The following is a 22,043-nucleotide window of genomic DNA, read 5'->3' on the forward strand; positions in this document are numbered from 1 at the left end:
ATACTGTTAAGCCAGTTGTCACTAGCTGAGGATTTCTTCTTCCTCTAATTAGTAGCTCTAAGCAAGCTTAGGACTAGAGAGGATACATGTTTTTAACATAGTAGCCTAATAAAACAATTCCTGTTTCTAAGGAAATATTACCTCCCCAAATCCGATTAATAAATTAGATAATGCATCAATAAGTTTTAATGTTGAACATATTTATTTATTTATTTATTTCATTTATACCCTGTTTACATTTCTCTCCATTGAGACCCAAAGCAGCTGGCATCTTTTCATCCATTAATCTTTCATATTAATTCTGTGATGTAGATGAGCTATACAGTGTATGCATGACCCATGGTCACCCAGGAAGTTTCCATGGCTGAATGGTTATTCAAACTTAGTCTCCCAAATCTTAGTGGAACACTAACCACTACATCATGGTGGCTCTCCAGAAGGTGTGCATCACATCTACCTTTATTATTCCATATCTCCAATAATAATCCTGAGCATTTCTATATATCTTTGCTAATTTGTGAGAGGTTAAATACTAATGAATGACAAGAGGTTTTGTTTTTGCTTTTTGATAAATTCACTGGTTGCACATTCATTTCATGTAGATCATGTTATAACTTCCTTAGTTTATTTGGTTATTTTCCTTTGTTTAGAACAGGGGTAGTCAAACTGCAGCCCTCCAGATGTCCATGGACTACAATTCCCATAAGCCCCTGCCAGCAAACATTGGCAGGGGCTCATGGGGATTTTAGTCCATGGACATCTGGAGGGCCGCAGTTTGATTACCCCTGGTTTAGAACCTGATATATGACCTTTGGCATCATTAGCTTCTGTTACTGGAGCATGTAATTCAAACTGCTTTATGGTGGCACTATTTATTCTTACCTTTTGACAATGAAAACTGTTTACGCGTGTGTGTGTGTTTTCAGGCAGATGGACTGCCTTCTGTCTCAAAAGAGCAGCTTACTGCCCTTCTGGAAGAATATATGCAATCTCAACGAACAATAACCAGACTTGCCATGCCGGCAACTGAGGGATCATTTTTTGACGGAATGAGCCCTGGATTTGACCAACCTGAAAACACTACTCAAGACCCCAAGAATGACCTATTAAATGACACTCATAGTATGGGAATGTTGAGAAAGCAAGAAGTGGTTGAAACTATGGATGAAGATGTGTGTTCAAAGGAAACCGTGGAAACCGCTGACTATAATGATAATGAGGCATTAGTTGTGTCTCACTTGTCAGAGGAACCTATCACTGAGAAACAAGAAAATGATGGCCAAGAACTCGAACAGGAGATGCTGTGTGCTGGTAATCCTGCAGGGTACTACATGTCAATAGCCCTCAGCACAGACAAGCCAAGAAAGCCGCCTTTTCTTGAGGCACCTTTTTATTGTACCAGCATGAACAGTGAGTTATCCACAGATGTCGACATTCCTGGCATACTGTTGAAAACCAGAGGAGGTGAGGTTCTTCATAAACCTGTAGAATAAGCTTTTCATTATGATTTTAAAAACTGAATCAGGTTCTCGCCAAAGGTATGCACTAATGTATTATGATTACACTGGTAGGGCAAAAAGTTCTTTCATAACTGCCAGAAATAACACAAAATTTCAAAATGTTTCTGACATTCTTGAACTGACATAAATAGCTGAGAGATTAGTTCTCTGAGGAAAAACACTAAAATAATGATTTATTATGTCCGCCAACACTGAGGGGATATATACATAAATTATCTCTTTATTATTCCTTTAATAATAGACAATGTTTCTTTTCTTCATTCTGTTGATAAAGAGCACAAAAAGTCAACTGTCAGTATTACTTTAAAGAGAAGAAGCTCAAAGCTAGAAAAGAAAAGTAATGGGAAACATAACCCTATGATAAGAAACAGAATTTTTCACTGTACTCTAAGCATACAGGTGTAAATGCTCAGGTGTCCCTTAGAATCAGCTATATACATATATTGATTGTGATCCTCTTTGGTCATATTAATGCCTACTGAGCATTCATTAGGGATTTTGTTTTTTTCCCTTTAAACCACAACTGCTCATACACATACTCCTTATACTATATCATATGTGATTCCAAAGTAAGTTGACCAGGGCCATGTGGGGCTAGATCATTTAAAAAAGCCAGTTGTAATTTTGTACTTGTAATAAGTATAATTAATCATGATACATAAATAATACAGTTGGCATCAGTGCACATGGCACACTACAGGTGCCTACCCCAGTGGAGGATATAGACAACCATGCAGGTTATCACAAGATGGAAAGAGTAGGAGGAAATTGAATGTGGGAAGATGAATTGTATACTTTTAAAACTTAGCTACAGTAGAGAATGAAGATTTTTATTTATTTATTTATCATACTTATATACTGCCCTCCCCGGAGGCTCAGGGCGGTTTACATCATAACAGAACAATACATAAAACAGTCTGTAACATGTATAACTGATAACTAATAATTGTAACCAAAATAACAGCACAATATAACGGTATAACAATATAGTACTACAAACAGGTCCAGGGCTTATTGATGGGATTCTGAGGGGGGTGGCTTATTGATTGAATTCTGAGGGGGGGTAGGGGGGAGCAGGGGCCCTTGGTCGCTGTTGATTATGTCTGGTCTCAGCCAAATGCCTGGTGGAGGAGCTCCTTTTTGCAGGCCCTGCGGAACTGTTTAAGCTCCGTCAGGGCCTGATCTCCTCTGGGAGCTCGTTCCACCAGGTAGGGGCCAGAAAAGAGAATGTTCTGGCCCTGGTCGAGACCAGACGGACTTCTTTAGGGCCAGGGCTCCTTAGCTGGTTGGTGGTAGTAGAGCGCAGAGCTCTTTTGGGGGCATAGGCGGGGAGGCGGTCCCTCAGGTACACTGGGCCCTGACCGCGTATGGCCTTGAAGGTAATAACTAGAACCTTTAGTCTGATCCGGAATTCAACTGGTAACCATTGCAGCTGGTGGAGAATAGGCCTGATATGAGACCTCCACGGTGTTGCTGTGAGAATCCTGGCTGCTTCATTTTGAACCAGTTGTAGTTTCCGGGTCAGGGCTAAGGGCAGGCCTGCATAGAGCGAGTTACAAAAGTCCAGTCTAGAGGTGACCGTCGCATGGATCACTGTGGCTAGGTGTTCCGGGGCCAGGTAGGGCGCTAGTAGTTTGGCTTGGCGGAGATGGTAGAATGCCAGCCGCGCTACCTTTGTGATCTGGGCCTCCATTGTGAGGGAGGCGTCCAGAATCACGCCTAGGTTCCTGGCGGAGTGAGCCGTAGAGAGCTGCATGCCATCCAGGGTAGGCAGGCGCGCTTCCTCGCATGGGCCCTTCCTACCTAGCCACAGGACCTCCGTCTTTGAAGGATTGAGCTTCAGACGACTCTGCTTGAGCCATCTCGTCAAGGGGATAAACCTTTCTTGATCACTGTTTTTACTTTTCAGATGAATATATGAGCTTGAAAAACAAAATTAATGCATATGAATGGGATTTCATATATATTTTCCCTGGAACTATTTTATATCTGGATGTGAGTTTTTGCTACCCATACACGGAGAGAAACTTGTACTTCCCTTAGTATAGCGGATTCATATGTGGACTGCTTATATTGTTTCAAGCACTGCAGTTGGCTAGGCATGTTTCAGCTCCATACATAGTAATAATTAAATTTCCCAAGGCAATCCAATGAGGACATGGCTAAGCAAGAATTTTCTAGGATTTAAAATTCCAATACTTGGTTCACTGAAACACTAATCTGGAAGGCAACAATATCACTTAGTTAAATATGCCATGTTATCATGGTCTGTAACAAATTTATGCTTATCTACTGATGCCTATCTACTTATCTACATCATGATCGATTGCTTGAGAAATATTATTTTTCTTAGGAATTCTGGCTGAGTACCAGATGAATAGACTAGCAGATTGATAGATTTTGCTTTGTGGGTAAGCAGTTCACCATTTATAAGTAACATTGATTACAGTGGGATAGGTTTAATCACATGATTACCTCTTCAGTTAAAATCAATGAGACTCAGAAGTTCTTAATTCTGACAGGAGTGTGCTGGTTATGTTTTTGCTCAACTGTATTAGGGAGAGATGAAAATGCTAGATGAAAATACCCTCTTTGGGTATTCCCCACCTACTGAAATCAGGTGGGTGACAACATGGTAGAGGCTTTCATGGTTGTGGCACCATAACTCTAGATATCTCTTCCCAGGGAGACTTGTTTGTCTGTACCGATCTATAAAAATGTTTTAAATTTTGGCATTCTCACTGGCCTATTATGCACGGCCGCTGAAACAGCGGTTGGCGGTCGCATGGAAAACGTAGAGGAGGAAGAAGCAAAACAAACTGCAAATGCACAGGACAAACGCAACGGCGGCAAAACCCAGAGCAACCGCTGGCTGCAGCTGATGAGGCGGCGATGCGGAGCAAGCAGGAAGGGAGGCGAGCACGGTGCTGACCGAGGCTGGGCTGCCAAGCCGGGCGGCTACGGCACGCACAGGGGCAGGCCCTGCTGGCGGAACCAAAGGGCAAGGAAGGGGAGAGAGCAAGCACACCCAGAAGCCCTGTACACCACGGACCTCCCTGATTATGCACGCAGCCACTCCGGAGCCACTTCTGGTTGCACCCTGGTCGCCCGGGAAGCTCCACTTTCTTCCGCATTTCGCTAACGCAGCTTTTTTGGCAGCATACATCAACTCTGCGCCCGGCTGCTGCCTGCAGCATGCATTATTGGTGATTTTAGCCACCGCCATTCCACCTCGAATGTGGACCTTCCCCTCCGTGCATAATAGGCCTCAATGATCTCTCCTTCCCAATCAATGTTTTAATTATACGGTTTTATAGTTAGCTTTAATGGTTTTAAATGATTTTATTATGCATGTTCTAATGTGTTAGCCACCTGGGCGGCCTCTATGAGGGCAGAAAGATGGGTATACATTTTGTAAAATAAAACAATAAATTGATATTGATGTGGTAAAGGTAATTCCAGGATTTCTTAAAGGATTTGTTTCTGCAGCAATGCCTGCTATCATAATCTTGAACTGATGTCATGGCTACCATATTGGTAGCACAGTACTGGCAATAGTGTCCTGATTTTGTGATAGTGCAGTGCTGGATTTTTGGTGTATGGCTTAACTATACATATATAGTCATGATAGTAATCATGATAGTAATCAGAAATGGAAGAAGTCTTGCTGGTAGTACTTAAATTATGCGAGACTTGAGGATAGTGACAGCTGTGCATAAATTACTGTCATTTCCAGTATAACTTTTGCCACAGTGAGCAGGAGTCTAGATTTCCTGCTTACTGATTTTCGATGAGTGCCTAGTGTTATGTAAGAACTATCCTTCTAAATGGAAAAAAGTTGAAATGTGCATTAAGTGAGAGAAGATAAATTATGTAGCTCTGTCCTTGGATGTGACAAATACCTGCTACCAAATGTTAAGAATGACAGATGTAGAGAGGGTTTAGAATTCAAAGTTGAACTACTTGGCTGCTTCATCTGAGTAACTCTAAGGCTAGGGATGTGAGCTTAACAATGAGACCTTTCCACATGAGGAATCTGCCCCTGGACAGCCTCTGGTTGCTGGCAGGTTTTAGAGCCCCCTCCACATGACTGCATCTTGAAGCTACATCCTGAGGCTGTCCAGGGCCTGGCTCACGTTTTGCCCAGATTTGCCTTGGGATGAGGGAAATCGCAAAAAGTGGATTTGCCACTTTTTATCATCCCATCGGTGAGCAACTAGTGAGTAACCAAAGGCAAGCCACATGGATGGCGTAAGATGTGATAGTCTCTTCAGTGTTGTCCTGCCCTCTCACCTGCTCCCCCTCTCCATTTCCTGCTGTAATTTTTTAATGGCTCAGTCCATGTTGCAGTGCGACCGCAAACTACATTGTTAAGCCAATCATTTACACAAAATTACTTTTTAAGCTCTAGGGACAATGTTCAGTATCTCAGAAATCCACCCAGACATAAATAAAGTCCAAAAGAATATGAATCCCAAAAGGGCGGGGGATGTCGTATCATTCTTGCGTTTCTCTATAGCAACGAAACCGTGATTTTTATTAAAAATGCATCTGTGTTGTGGCATTACCACGCAGCAACACAGAAGTGCCTTTTTAAAAAACAAAATTAATTTCGGGGCTCAGGGAGGAAGAAAGTTTCAATTCACAAGTTGTGCTGTGATTGGTGGCTTGTTGTGATTGACAAGCCAAGGAGCGGGGGGGGGGGAGGGAGAAGTTGGCTTGTTTTTCATTACAGCCTCGTTGGGAGGCAAAAAGCCATGACAGGACAGAGGGAAAACACAGGAGGGGTCTCCTGTGCGGAGGGCTGCAAACCTGAGGTTTACCACCCCATTGTTGCATGCAGGAGGCATGAGATCTTCTGGGTGGCAGAGGAAAGAGGGCTGGAGATACATGGTGATAATTTGAGCTAATCACTGCTGAAAAAATAGCTGCTTTTTTGGCATACATTTGAATACTATGGGCCTTTAATTAATACAGAAACGGTTTTATTTCTGCACAGATGAACTATAAAATGAAGTTGTATATGAAGAAAAATATGCCGCCAACTTAACCAGCATTGACAAGTATCGATCACTGGGTTCTTAATTTATCTATAGTCATTTCTGAAATAATTGTATATTGATGAACCATAAAAGCTTATTATTACCTAAATGCCCTTGTTGTCCAGTGATTTTTTTAAACTTATTTGTTGAATTTAACCTCTAAAGTATAAGTGTGCTATTTAATTTACTTCTGGGAAACATTTACATGCATGTTAATATTTTTTTAATGAGAGAGACACACAGGCTCCTCCACCAGATTTCTAGTTATAAAATCTCAGAATGTTAAGGCACTTGTGTACTTCCAGTGTATATCAGTGAAGCAGCTTTATCTAACTAAGAATAGGACCCTTACACTGAGCTGCACTGTAGCAGTACAATTATATTTGTTTAAGAGTTTCTGAAGCATAAAGGTAAATGTATCCCCTGTGCAAGCACTGGGTCATGTCTGACCCTTTGGGTGACGCCCTCTAGCGTTTTCATGGCAGACTCAATATGGAGATACCCATTTACCCCCCAGCAAGCTGGGTACTCATTTTACCAACCTCGGAAGGATGGAAGGCTGAGTCAACCTTGAGCCGGCTGCTGGGATTGAACTCCCAGCCTCATGGGCAGAGCTTCAAACTGCATGTCTGCTGCTTTACCACTCTACACCACAAGAGGCTCTTTGTGAAGCATAGAGTGTTCAAAATATAACAAATGGAGGTTTGAAAGTTGTTTTCTGTTATTTTAAGGGGATTGTGTATGACTAGTTAAAATTTAAAAAATCAAGGAAACTCAAGAAATGTAACTTAATGTACATTTATTCATTTTATACACATCCTTTCATATATCATATTTGCAGGCTGGGAAACTACAAACTGGAATCTTGTGGCAATAGCTGGCAAAATGGGAGGTGTGGGCCACAGTGGGAGGAAAGGAATGGTACAACAATTCTAAGGAGTTTTACCTCAGGAAAGTACCATGTATGAAAGGATTTGAAAAACATAGTCCCCAGTGTTGTGTGACACCACTCCAAATCATGGTTGCCCATGATTACTTTCAAAACTTCAGTAGGTCTGCTTACAGGCATTTAGGGTTCCCAACCCTGCCTTGGCAAATGCTGAAAGATTTGAGGGGCAGTGCCTGGAGAGAGTGGATTTTGGGAGGGAGATGATGTCACTTACAGTTGATGTGCTACATTTTGCTTACCATAAAGACTAGGAGAAATTCCTAGTGTGTCATTATTTTTAGGCAGATTCAAGTGGGTAGTCGTGTTAGGCTGAAGCAGCAGAACCAATTTAGAGTCCAATGGCACCTTTAAGATTAACAACATTTTATTCAAGGTATGAGATTTTGTGTGCATGCACACGTCCTCACATGGAATGGAAGTAATCAGTTCAAACTTATAGGTGGAGTGTGAGAGTAAATTAACATACAGCATAATGAAAATGGATAAGAGATTCCTGAGATAAATAGGAAAAAACATCAATTTGGATTTGTTTGTATGCACTTGAGATTGAATTGCATGGGAAATATTTGGCATACAAAAATATGTCCACATTAAGAGAATACTGGGCAAATAGATAATCAATTGCTAAGTAGTTAGCTGAGACCTTGCCCTTCTTTCCCCTGCCTGTCCTCTCTAGCATGGAGTCATCTTGGGGTATCATCTTTGAAGCAGAGCATTTGGCTGTCTCTGTTCACAGACCAGAGAAAAGCATATATATGCTATTCCAAAGTACATTGCTTTTTACTAGTCATAGTTACATTACAATCTTCTTGTTCAAATCAATTATTCCAATTAAGAATACTTGCAGAGGCAGCATGAGGGCTTCCCGGCCCAACACATGTTGTTGTGGAGGTTCTTTTGCCTTCTGTTTCATCTGCACAACAACCCAGTGCAGTAGGCCTCATATCTGCAGAGAGTCTTGCAGAAGAAATACACATGGCTTGGCTGTTTCTTCCCTCCAGCAGTGATGCTGGCCAGAGCAGTATTTTAAGTGAGAGGGGGCTTTTCTGTCGGCCAGTTGTTTGGCAGAAAGGGAAAGCTCCCCCCCCCGCGAAAAAGCACAACCATGCCAAAAGTCTCCCCTGCGTTGCTCTTGGAAATGCCTTCCTCCCCTCAGTCAGGGACTGTTAGAGGCTCCTTTGCAGCAGGCGGAAGCTGGGAGGAGGAAGGAGCGCACTCACCAGCCACCTGCCAGCTCTGTCAGTGGTCTGAGGCAAAGTGAGGGAAGTTGTTGGATGTGACAGTTAGGCCTGTGCAGTAGGCCTCAAGTGTTTCAACTCCACAACAACCTGCATGGGAGGCCATAAATGTTTCTTCTCCACAGCAACCTTGTCCAAACTCCAAAGCAGCTCTTTCTGCCTGGGGAGCTGACCCTTATACTCTGCAGATGACCTGTAATTCCAGGAGCTCTCCAAGCCCCACCTGGAGGTTGGCTACCCCTGGGTTGGAAATATTCTTGGAGGTTTGGAGGTGGGACTTCAAAATTGTACAATACCTTATAGTCTGGCCTCCTAAGTAGCCATTTTTTGCCTGCAGAGCTGATCATTATAATCTAGAGATGAGCAGCAATCTACAGATGATGGTAGAGGCTCACAGATTGCGGTTGGGGTGAAGTGGTGCTGGTGTGTCCCTCCTGCGCTATGGGCTTTGGCCAGCCCTTAACAGCAAGTGTTTGTATTTTGGGGCACAGACAGACAGACAGACCGGAATCAGTCCTGCAAGTCTAGAAAGTGCAGGAAGATCTAAATAAAGAATATTTGCAGCCTGAAACTGTAAATAATGAACTAGTAAATGGCTAGAGAGACATGGGAACTGAAGTAACTTTTTTCAAGCTTGGCCTGATAAAAAAAAATTTAAGTACTTGCCAGGAAGGTCCTATGAACTGAAAGGCATAAGTGGCCCAATTTCAAGTGGAGTTAGGTTTACAGGAAAGTAGAGACTTTGGGGGAAACTAGGTGATCCACTTTTATTAGGCAATGACTTGGCCTTGCAGGCAACAACAGGAACTGCAGCTGCCAGCAGTAGGCCTCAGGCTTCAGAAGATCAGACATCACCAGCCAAGCAAGCAAGGAGTGTCTTGGGCCAAGTGCATTCCTTATGAAGGAATGTGTGTGAGGGGAGAGAGCTTTCCTTTCAGCCTAACTGCCTGGAGATGAGTTGTACTTCCAGGGAATTTTCAGATGCCACTTGGAGGCTGACATCCCTAAACTTCAGTGGAATACAGTGCTACACAGTCACCCCTCCAAAGCAGCCAGTTTTTCCTGTGGAAGACTCTTCAGTCTGATTTTTCCTTCAGATATCTGAAGACATGGCTCTTGAAAGCTCATCTGTAACCACTATGCCACAATTCCCAGTCCTCTCCCACACTCAATGAACATTCCATTCCACAGGTTTTTGACACCCATCTCTCCACACCCATGCCCTCTTTAGTCACATGCCACCACAACCTCCCACACAACACACACATTCAACCTCATGCCCTTACAAACTGGACAACTCCTCCCCTTTCTATTCCCACTTCCAAGCTCTAGTGCCCATTGTATCCCTGGATACAACGGGCTTTGTCCGTAATCCTGGCATAAACCATCTGATAGCAGAAAATAGCTTTTCTAAATGCCCCAGCTCCAACAGAATGCATATCCTGAGGCTATGATTACAGTCTTCTACTGTACCAGTCCCATAGGTTGGTGATATGGGTAGACTTTCACATCTTTTTTGAAACTGTGAACTTGAAACTTTGGAGTTTCCCAGTTTGAGTTTATGTTTCAGTTCAAAATTAGTGCAGTGTTTAATTTGAAGGGCATGTGCCAGCTATGGGGTTCTTCACTTAACAAACCAGGATAGCAGAAAGAACACAGCCAACAACGAGAAGCTGGGGTGAAGGAGCTGATAAACAGGCATTGAACTGAATTGAGACTGTAAAGGAACAGGTTTAAACCTGCTTGTACAGGATGTCCTAAGAGCAGCTGCAGGGAGAGGCTTTGGCAGATAAGCAGAAAGGCACACTAGAGTCTGGCAGAGGAAAGGGGCAAGCAGCAGACACATATTTGTTTGAATCAGAGAAATAGAAGCCTGGCAGCAACTGGCCGAACAGTGGAATGTGCTGGAGAAGTTGGCCTGTGGAACTGATGTCTGTTTAAATCACAGCAGCTTGAAAGCAAATTACTTACTGCACACAGTTCAGTAGTTAAAAAACAACACTAATATTACATACTCCAGGCAAAATTCTGAGCACAACCAAGTTAAGGTATTGACCGTGTCTGAATACAGATTCTAGATTTAGGACATGTCTAACGTACTGTTGGTTAGTGACTGAATAGATGGGGAGATATCAGATACAATATAGCTTTGTGAGCAGGGATTGTATATCATGAGATGACCCTGCACCAGGCTGCATAATGCAAGTATTCAAAGATACAGTATAATACAGTTAAAATCGCTTAAAAGAATGTCATACAAATGGAAAATATTCATATACATGCCTGTTAGCCCTAGGAGCCAGCATGGTATAGTGGTTAAGAATGGCGGTCTCTAATCTGGAGAACCAGGTTTGATTCTCACTCTTCATATGCAGCCAGCTGGGTGACCTTGGGCCAGTCACAATTCTCTCAGAGCTCTCTGAGCCTCACCTACCTCACAGAGACCATTACCACGAAGCTGTGCTGCTGCCTGATTTTTGGTCCAGGGTTAGTTGCACTGATTCTTCCCATAACCACACAGGGTAGCATTTGACCCGCTTCTACCTGTCTGCCCTGGATTTTCGCTACCACATGAGGTAGCAGATGGACAGGAAGTGGAAACTTTCCACTGTTTATGTAAATCTTCAATCGTGACATGGTGAGAACTCCCAAATCACCTTCCAGTGCCATTTGAGTGCCCCTCCTCCAAGTCCAAAATAATTTTTAAAAAATTACCAGGATTGCGTTGTAACACAAAACCATTACAAGGGGATTTTTAAAATGTGAATTTGAATGCAAAATTACTTATATGTTAATAAACATTAATCTTTGGCAAATGAGAAGTTAAGACCAAAATACAATCTGATTGGGATCCTCTCAAGAAGATCTGGGTGTGTACTAAAAGATAAACTGCTACATTAGATGGATTTTCTGTTCAATCTGTCATACAGTGGGGGACTCTCCTTGTATAGTAAAACAGTTCCAATTGACCAGGATTATAATGTGGTTTAACTGGAATAGAAGAATGTGGAATGGATCACAATGGTTCCCATGTCTTTAGAAATGGCTACTATCAAGTATAAGATCCTGTGCTAAATGGACCCTTGAAGTACGCCTCAAAAAGAACTGCACAATGACTACAATCATGCCACATCATAATAAATATACATAAATCCTTGTCCACTTTGTCAAATGGGAAACATAATTACCACATGGCACTGTATCCCTTGCTCCTTTGACAGGATTATGGTACTAATTTCAAAACAGAATAGCATCCAGGCCTAACAAAGAGAAAATATAAAGGGAAAATCCTGAAAGATGTCACAATAGAGTAAGCTGACCATCTGTCCAGCCTTTGGCGGGGCGGTCCCACATTTGGGGCATTTGCCCCGTGTCCCCTGGCGTTTTCCAAATTGCACCACGGCGTGTGTGTGTGTGTGTGTGTGTGTGTATGTAATTAAATTAAGGGTCAGGAGGTAGGGAGGAGGAGGAGGAGGGAGGGGGGCTCGCCTGTTGCTGATTGCCGCGGCCGAGGCATGTCCCGCCTTGTAGGGCCAGATATCTCGTCACCTTACAATAGAGTAAGCTTAGAATGTGCAAAGGGGTGATTCTCTGAGTTGGAGGAAGAAAGACTAACCAGAAAGAGTAACCAGCATATAAACACCGGTTCTGTCAGCCTGGAGATGCTGTGCAATGGTTACACTTCTGGAATGGACTCTGTAGGCCTTAGTTCAAATCTTCATTCTGCCATGAAATTCAGTGGATGACTTTGGGTAGAGCTGACATTATCCCAACCAAATCTCACAGACTTGAGGAAGAAGAATAGTTGGTTCTTATATGCCGCTTTTCTCTACCCAAAGGAGTCTCAAAGCAGTTTACATTTGCCTTCCCCTTCCTCTCTCCACAACATACACCCTGTGAGGTAGGTGAGGCTGAGAGAGCCCTGATATTACTGCTCGATCTGCTCGATTTATCGGTGCTGTGGTGTGCCCAAGGTCACCCAGCTGGTTGCATGTGGGGGTAGCATGGAATCAAACCCAGCTCACCAGATTAGAAGTCTGTACTCCTAACCACTACACCAAGCTGACAAAATCCAGGGAAGAGGAACCAGGTAGGTTGTCCTAAATTTGATAAAAGAAACACTTGTGGAAAATCTAAAGAGTAAATAAATCTTCCATTACATAATAGTGGAACTGGTTTTCAGAATTTTCTTGTGGGACTAAACTACCTATGGTAGAATAAAATCTGGCTGCAGATCCTGGCTGCAATCTGGCTAAACAGTGAATAATAGGTCTTCCCGGAAAGTCTGTGTATCACAGTTTAGGTATTCAAAGAAGTTTGCTGTATGTTGATTTAGATGTGTTCACAGGAGCAAGCACCCCCCCCCCCCATATTATTTAGCTTCCTACCTTTTTCATGTTGAAGCATTTTCACCTTTTTTAAGAAATGGAGAGTCAGAGGGTTTCCATTATCTATGTTTTCTTAAGTGGTATTTGATAGATGACGCAGAGCTTTTATGTAAGGATTAACCCTCAGTACGAATTAATATTGAGGGATGTAGTTTAAACAAAAAGAGATTTGTGTGGCTAATTTCTAATAAGAACACCTAAGCCTTGCCTAATAAACTCTGGATTTTGCCAGCCTGTGTTTGCATATGCATGTCAGGGGAATCAATGTATAGGTTACGGTTATGCACGGTCTCTGTTATTTATTCATACAGAAGCTCCAGACTGCCTTCTGGCAGGCGCTCAGGCTGGAAAATTCATTCCTAATATTTATATTTCAGATTGATTATTTGTACATAGCAGAAGTCACATGTAAAAACGTGGTCCTCACTTCAAAGTTTTGAACCATTTAGAAACCCATTTTGGACATCATGCATACATGCAGTTTGCTGGGTAAAAGGATTACGATTACACTAAGCAGATTTCTCTGAGCTTTGCAAATGTACCCTCAATTGTTGTTAAAGATTTGAATGCAAACTATAAATCCTTATCCATCCCTGGGGGGGGGGGAACGTATCCACCTGTCCAAGTTGGAATAGGGCCAATCAGGGTGCAGCTGGCTGCACCCTGATTGGCCCTGCCCCTGCCCCTGCAGCTCCCGCCCTCCGTCCCTGTACTCTAACCTCTTTGCTCTCAGATGTGCCTTAGTGCCTAGAGCCAGCAGCAGGTAAGGGGAGAAGGCCCTGGGCAAAGAGTTGTGGTGGAGGGCCTGCTAACAAGGACCTCTTGGCCTGCTAGGCTGGGCCTGTTTATGAGGGCCTCTTGGCCTGCTAGGCTGGGCCTGTTTATGAGGGCCTCTTGACCTGCTAGGCTGGGCCTGCTAACAAGGGCCTCCTGGCCTGCTGACTGCCTGTCCAGAGCCTGCTAACAAGCTGGCCATCCCCCGCCCGCACCACTTGATCCTGCTGCAAGCTGCGGCCCAAAGCCACCTTAAGCTGCCTGGCCGGGGACCAGGGGAGGGGACCCTTTCAAGGCCCGTTCTTAGGAATGGGCTTTGCAACTAGTCTATATTATAATATTGTACCTTGAGTTTTAAAAATAATGGTTATGATTGATAGTTTGGTATAGTGGTTAGGAGTGCGGACTTCTAATCTGGCATGCCAGGTTCGATTCTGTGCTCCCCCACATGCAGCCAGCTGGGTGACCTTGGGCTCGCCACAGCACTGATAAAGCTGTTACAACCAAGCAGTAATATCAGGGCTCTCTCAGCCTCACCCACCTCACAGGGTGTCTGTTGTGAGGAGAGGAAAGCGAAGGCGACTGTAAGCTGCTCTGAGCCTCCTTTAGGTAGGGAAAAGTGGCATATAAGAACCAACTCTTCTTCTAATTATTGCCTCTCTTTACAGGAGTTAGCCTTTCCACCGTTCTGCAATGCATTATTTACCTCAGAGGCCTGTGTGGAATGGGATTAAATGTTGGAACAAAATCAGCAAACAGTTGATATAGAGAAACAGGAAACAATACCCTGAATGATAGCCCTCTTTAAGTATTTGAAAGGTTGTCACTTGGAGGACGGCAGGATGCTGTTTCCGTTGGCTGCAGAGGAAAGGACCCGCAATAATGGGTTTAAACTACAAGTACAACGATATAGGCTAGATATCAGGGGGGGGGGGGAAATTCCACAGTCAGAGTAGTTCAGCAGTGGAATAGGCTGCCTAAGGAGGTGGTGAGCTCCCCCTCACTGTCAGTCTTCAAACAAAGGTTGGATGCACACTTTTCTTGGATGCTTTAGGATGCTTTGGGCTGATCCTGCATTGAGCAGGGGGTTGGACTAGATGGCCTGTATGGCCCCTTCCAACTCTATGGTTCTATGAATGCAGCTGAGGCTAACCACCCCACTCCCTTGGTAGAAGTGCCATTTTGTGGATAACTGATTATCTTTCAGAGTTTCTCAAGGATAACCCTAAACAAATGAAGTCATAATATGTCTGTGATAATGAGCAGAGCCCTAACCTGTTACTGAATGTGTAATAATGCAGATGACTTCTATGACAGCTGGTCAAGGATACAAATTTCATTTTCAGCTAGGCTTATTTAATTTATTACTAGGCTTAAAAATGTCATCCAACAGATTCTGCCCAAATTCAGTGAATAGTCACAGTATGGTGGAGAAATATTGAGCAACTCTGAATGGAGATTTGGGCCTGGATTTACCACCTTCATGCTCAAAAACCTAGATACAGAATTTAGGCGTAACAACGGAAGCACTGTTGAAGCGACAACCTAAATCCTCTCCTGTCAGAATCTTGGCATGAATGTGTGCTTTCAGAACTAAGGCATGGGAGAAAAACTGAAAGATTGGTATGTGTTAGGCTACAGCAGTGGAAAAGTGTGGATATGTCAGGTTTTCCTGCGCTTTCCATAACAAACTGTGACTATGATCTTAGTGGGTCCAGGGGCATGGTGGCAATCTAGCATAGCAAACAGAGCAAACAAAGATGAGAAAGTATGGCTGGGGAAAAACAGTAAGGAAATGGTGAACTTAAGATTCATGTACCAGAATATCAAATGGTAAGCTTGTTACTGAAACTTACATCATTCATATTTAAACCCATACAGAACATTGTTTTGTTCCAGAATAAATTATCTGTGCCTGTTTATAGCTAAGCATGGTTGAGCCTGGCCCGGGATACCTTAAGCAATGAAACCTTCGTTAGGGCAGTTAGGCCTTAGGCTACTGGGGCCTGGCTCTCAACACAGTTATTTAGCCCTTCCCGGTTTACAGCTTTCTTGGCTCTCAGGCATCTTCTACCTGCTGATGGAATCCTCTGCTGCAGGTATCAGTTCTATCCCTGTTTTCAGAAGTCTTTCCCAGCTAGGGTTGCCAGATCTGGGTTGTGAAACACCTCAAAACTTTTGGAGTGGAGCTGGGAATAGGCAGGATTTGGAGCAGGGAGGGATCTCAATGAAGTATAATGCTATGGAGTCCACTAGGGCTGGGCGCTTCAGCCACCAAAGCGGCCGTTCATGCCCGAAGCAGCCAGCACCTTCGGGGGGGGGGAGGTGCAGCGCGGGCACTAGAGCACCAGTTGGCACATGCATGCAGGAGCACCTGCGTGCATGTGCCACCTGGCACACTGGCACCCACACCGCCCTTCCCCTCTGCACCGTGGTGCAGGCTGCTTCGGGTGAGAATGGCCGCTTCGGTTTGGAGGTGACCGAGTTGGCCTTTGGTCGTAAGGTGTTGCAGCACGTGATGGCCTCCTACTGATCAGCTGATGTTCCCCCCCTAGTGTGTTTGGGACTGCTCTTGTAAGTCCCACCAAGCTGTCCTCCTGACCTAGAGGGAGAATGACCATTGGATACTCACCAAGAGGGGTCCTTCTCCTCGTAGGTCAGGAGGACAGCTTGTCCCTCCCTGCGATTGGTGCGGGCCATCATGTGGGGCGTTCATGGGGGTTACTGGTTCTTAGTAGTTTCTTAGCGGTGCCTAGTATAAAAAGAAAGAAAGAAAGAAAGAAAGAAAGAAAGAAAGAAAGAAAGAAAGAAAGAAAGAAAGAAAGAAAGAAAGAAAGAAAGAAAGAAAGAAAGAAAGAAAGAAAGAAAGAAAGAAAAGGAGTTGGTTTCAGTGGCTTTCTGTCTTGCTCTTGCCTTCCTCCCATTAGCTCATTTAAGTCCTAGAGGGCCGCAGTACAGGGAGCTCTCGGGAAGTTATCGACTGGAGAAGGGAGGGCGTTTCCCAGAGGAAGACAGGAAGTTTCCTTTGACCTGCCTCCCTCAAAGTGAGATGGGAAACACCCACCAAGCTGTGCTCCTGACCTACGAGAAGGACCCCTCTTGGTGAGTATCCAATGGTCATTCTCCCAGTTGTGAGACCAGGCAAATGGACCAATGCAACAGTGTAATTGGTTAACTTTACAAACTCTGGGCCATTCCGCACAACTTTAATGTAGCAGAAGGCTTGCAATTTGTAAACGCTACTAATTTGAAGTGCCGCATAACGTCGCACACAATCTGCCACACTCCTGAAACAGTCCCGCAAAAAGTGATTCGTTGTAGCGCTTAAATGGAAATCAGGAAAAGTGGATTCACCCTCCGAAAAGTGCTACACTCTTGCAAACAATCTGCAACACTAGCGAAAAAGACCTGTGCGTTCCCATTGTTGCGGTTCCAACAAAGTCCCTCCCCCTAGCTCTCTCAAATAATGGGACCTGTATGGACAAACAGCCATTTATATTTCAGGAGAGAGCAAGTGAGTCAGGGGAAGGAGAAGAATTGCTACCTCAACTGATTGCTAGGCCAAACCAATACCATTGAGCACTGGGACCTACTGGAAATCTGCCTCCTGAAGGGAAAGGCAACTTTCATAAATGGAACAACCTAGATATTGCTCATGGATGGCAGAAACAATTTGAAAACCTTCCTTTGCCCTTGCAAATCATTTCCTCCATGTTTCTATTAGTTTCCAATAGGTTGTCCAGGCTAACCCCTTCCCTTTCCCTGACTTAACTATGCTCAAGATTTGATATCTCCTGGACCATATTCAGTCATCATCAGGCGCAGTTTCTGTGAAGTTGCCCAAATATGTAGGTCCCCTTGCATGTTCTGTGGGTAGCTTGTTTTGTGACTTCCATCATCCAGATAGGAGCCAACCTCTTTCCTATTAAAAGGAGTGAGAAATGACCACGGTGTGGCCTCAGATCTCACTTTCATTTTCCTTTAATTGTATTACTCTTGCTTGTTGCCTCCAGAAAGAAATCTTTTGCTGAAGAGAATATAAAAATAATGGTTGTCCTTACTCTGTTGATATTATAATTCTTAATACCAATAAAAGCAATAACAAGAATGAATTGTATACATATAAAATTATAGCCAACAGTGGCGGGTGTAGTGGATGATTGGGGTTCCATTTTTTCCTTTAATTTTCTTTTTTTTTTTAATGTGGGACTTAAATGCTTTTGAAACATGCAGTGTCTTGTCAACAACTTCTTTATTTTGTTTCAGATTTCTACTCTATCACTGAAGAGTATGGAAAATGTGCCCCCTTTTTGAAAAGGATCAGAGTCCATAAAAATCATTGAAAGCAAGAAGATATGGAGATCCGTTACACGGGGACCTTGGACGTCTTCCAGTGAAGTTGGCTTAACGCTTCACAGAGAGTAAATGAGGCTGCAAGGGATGGTTCACAGCTTCTAAGGGAATCCATTTTATAACAAGCTGCTGCTCTTCAAGAACATATTAGGTACACAAAAACCTGCTTAATCTTGCATGCAGATTATTTGCAAGGTGACCTGATAATCAGCATTTGTAACTCATCACTAAAATTGACCTCTGTGCCAGAGGATTGGAAATGCAGACTATTTTTAAAAGGGGAGGGTTGGGGGAACAGAGGATTACAGGCTAATTAGTATAACATCTATTCTAGATAAATTAGTAGAAAAGGCTATTAAAGATAGAATTATTAAGCATATTGAGGAGCAAATTCTGGGGACAGACAAGTAGAATGGCTTCTGAAAAGAGAAGCTTCACCAAACTGTTGGACCTCTTTGAGCTGGTTAACAAGCATGTGGGTAAGGGCAATCTGGTAGACATTATCACAGAATTATAGAACCAGAGTTGGAAGGTACCTCTGTTACCCGAGAGGTAGCCCAAAATGGAAGGGTGCCTCACACAGAGATACCTTCATGCACAGAAGCCCATGACTGGACTTTGAGCAGGTTGGCACACACAGAAACCAGCCTGGCAGAGACTGACTATGGAGTCAGTAGGGCCCCTTAAGAAACCTAGGAAGCCAGGCTAAGGCTCCATCTTGTTTGGGCTTCACTAGATTTCTTACATTTCCTCCTTGCCCAACTGACTGAGCTAAATGTGCACGTTATCTAAATCCCCCCCCCCCAGCCAAAGACCATTAGACTATCTACAGGAAGGTAATATCCCTTCAAGGTACTAACTGCAACTTCTTTTGTCTCTCTTGCCCAGTGTAATTTCTGTCTAGCACCATCTCTTATCCCCAAATGTCTTCCCCCAGTCCTTCCTGATAAAACAAAGACAAGGCCATTAGCCACACATTACACCTAGCCAAGGTACTCGATGAGATTACTCCACACCTCCCACTCTAGTGACCTCACAGTTCAAACCCACCTATCAGGTACTCATATCAGAGACCAATCATCAATCATGGACCTCCCAGTGGGCAGTCTCTGGGGCTGGCCCGGGAATTTCAAACACTATATCAAGCCTTGCGCACACCCTGTGTGTGTATGTGTTATTGTCCACACCCGGCATCCTGTCCATCCCCTGATGTCGTCAACCCTGTGTCTGGGCTGCTTGGATCCAAGAAAGGTGCAGTATCTTGAACTTGTCCCCCTGTAGAACTTAGTGAACTTGTCCCCTGTAGAACTTAGTGTAACTTGTCCCCCTGTAGAACTTAGTGTATGTATGTTTTTGCTCTGTGTGTGTTTTGAGTGTATCCCAATATTTTCCCCAAATAAATCCCATGAGTGTAAGCTTTTGTCTTCTTCATTTAAAAAGGGTTTCTTCCAGGGAAAGGACCCCGTAAAAATTGGTAGTAAAGATCCTGTGTTACCCAGCCTCTTGCTATCCCCAGCAATTTGGGTAACACCTCCAGGGTCATCTAGTCCAGTGTTCCGCAACCTTTTCCAGGCTGCGGACCGGCGGCAGCGGAGAGGGCGATCGCCCAGCCGCGCATGCCATGCATGTGCGGCACTCCCGTGCATGTGCGCATGCTCGGATGGGTCACACATGTGCATTTGCGCCATGCACTGCCACAAACGTGCATGCCCGGGAGTGCCACACATGCGTGTTTGTGACCGCACATAGCACAAACGCGCATGCGCGACCCGGCTGCGCATGCGTGGAAGTGCCGCAAATGCACATGTGCGGCCGCGCATGGCGCAAACGCGCATGCATGGCCCAGTGCAGCCCTGTGGAGGCAGGGAGCTGTGGCCCAGTGCCAGGGCCTTCGCGGCCCGGCACCGGGCGGCGGCCCGGTGGTTGAAGACCACCGATCTAGTCCAACTCCCTACACAATGCAGGAATTCACAATTACCTGCCCACCCACAATGACCCCAATTTCATGCCCAAGTTATCCCTCCCTCCCCCCCCCCCCAAAATCTCCAGAATCCAGCCTGACCTGGAGGAAATTCACCTACCATCCTTTAACGGTGATCAGCAAATAGATACTTGGTCTTTTAATCTCAGCAAAGACTCTTGAGTAAGCTTAGCAGTCACAATGTTTAAGGAGAGGTCCTTTTATGGTAAAAATTGGTTAAACAACAGGAAGCAGAGAGTAGAAATAAATGGTCCGTTCTCACAATGGAGGGAAGTGAACAGAAGAGTCTCACAAGACAATATTGAGACCAGTGGTATTTATAGATTATTTGGAATTGGAGATGAAAAGCATAGTGGCCAACATTCCCCAATACCTTTGAGGTGATGGCTTATTGATATTATTAAAACACTAATATAAGGGAATACTGTAGGATTTTTCCAACTATAATCTTTCATTATTTTTACAACAATCTTATATTGGAGGACTCAACCACTGAAGAAGATATTGAAGACGGAAATTATCTAGAAACCATTATGGTTGATTCTTCATGTATATAAAAAAATGTATTAAAATTGAAAATATATATATTGTTAGAACAAGAATATTGTCTTGGATAAGTTCCTTGTTTTTCTGTTGGTCTCTACACATCAAGCAGGTTACGAACTTGAGTTTTGGGATGGGGATAAACGTCAGCCTGGTTCAAACATCTACAGGGCTATGGTCAGACCGCTTCATCTTACAATTCCAGATTGATGTTCCCCTCCACCCATATAGGCAGAGAGCAGATTTATGCCTGCCCCAAAGACTTACAGATCCAAATGGTTTCCAGAATGCTTTGCAGCATCCCAAAAACCCCTGGTGAATCCGTTGATATGCTAGTGGAGGATTGGCATTGCCAGCTCTCCAAAGACATCAGTGACATTGCTCCTGATGCCCTCTCTTCTCCTCTCCAAAGCCAGCCCTATGGACTACACTGGAGTTGTGCAAATGGAAACAGGAGTTGAGATGGCTAGAGCAAGTCTGGCAGGAAGTTTGTGATGAACCATCAAGAACGTCTTATAAGTTACTATGAATGCATGTGACATGGCAGTGAAGGCCATTAAGAAGGAATTCTATGTGAGCTCCATTGCTTCCACGAGCTCATGTCCAATTAGTTATCTGATGTCCATCTCTAAAGGAGCATCCCAAATTTCTCAGTTAGATATTAGCTGTGAAGTTTTTGTGAGTTATTTCACAGAGAAATATTGTAACTCCACCAGGACCTCCCCATCAGCTTTGATGCAGAAAGGGAACTAGAGTCCCATTGACCATCTCATTGTCCAATTTTGGACCATTTCAGTCTGCTCTCTTTGGCTGAAGTGAAAAAAGTCCTAGTAGCGATATTACCAACCGTACATGCATCCTGGGGAGTATCCAGGGGCAAACTGCTGGCAATGCTGGCAGGGAGCCCCTAGACGGCTGGGTGGGCGTGGCCTGTCTGAGGCAGGGCCCAATTGTGATGTGTGAAGCGTGTCACCATTGGGCCCTGCCTTCGGACAGGCCATGCCCACTCTGCACCCATGTAGCCCTTAGCCTACTGAAGTTGACCTACGAGCACTGAGATTCAGAGGCTTGATGACTCTGAATATGAAGTTCTCTTGCCACCTGTACAAATTAGACTGAATTCTTCATTCTTCACTTCTACCACTTGTTTGATGGATGCATGGACATTAAAATTCCAGCCTGGCCAATGAATCCCTACTGAATCTCAGTCCCAGGATTTTAACCCATGTCTCATAGCTTACATTTTTGCAGTTGC

The 22,043-nt window shown here is 44.0% G+C and overlaps 1 protein-coding gene and 1 long non-coding RNA gene across 8 annotated transcripts in view; one reads left to right on the forward strand and one right to left on the reverse strand.

Moving 5' to 3' along the window:
• FSIP1 (fibrous sheath interacting protein 1) overlaps window positions 1-22,043 on the forward strand; it is a 100,526-nt gene that overhangs the window by 77,983 nt on the left and 500 nt on the right. For 4 of the 7 annotated variants that reach the window (XM_077322937.1, XM_077322931.1, XM_077322933.1 and 1 more), the window contains 3 exons: window positions 927-1,464; window positions 16,839-17,013; window positions 18,178-21,652. In XM_077322937.1, the coding sequence (XP_077179052.1) occupies window positions 927-1,464; window positions 16,839-17,013; window position 18,178 (714 nt within the window). In that variant the 3' untranslated portion in view covers window positions 18,179-21,652. Of the gene's footprint in view, window positions 1-926; window positions 1,465-6,519; window positions 6,947-16,838; window positions 17,014-18,177; window positions 21,653-22,043 lie in introns of those variants that run through there. The other 3 variants (XR_013228444.1, XM_077322934.1, XM_077322935.1) reach the window with 3 other exon arrangements.
• Window positions 1,395-21,733, reverse strand: LOC143830429 (uncharacterized). The gene is made up of 3 exons (XR_013228446.1): window positions 21,636-21,733; window positions 16,544-16,663; window positions 1,395-1,482 (listed from the first exon to the last, which is right to left on the reverse strand). It is a non-coding gene; the product is annotated as an uncharacterized LOC143830429 (long non-coding RNA).

Source organism: Paroedura picta, chromosome 2 (genome assembly GCF_049243985.1).
Source record: "Paroedura picta isolate Pp20150507F chromosome 2, Ppicta_v3.0, whole genome shotgun sequence".
Lineage (NCBI taxonomy): Eukaryota > Metazoa > Chordata > Lepidosauria > Squamata > Gekkonidae > Paroedura > Paroedura picta.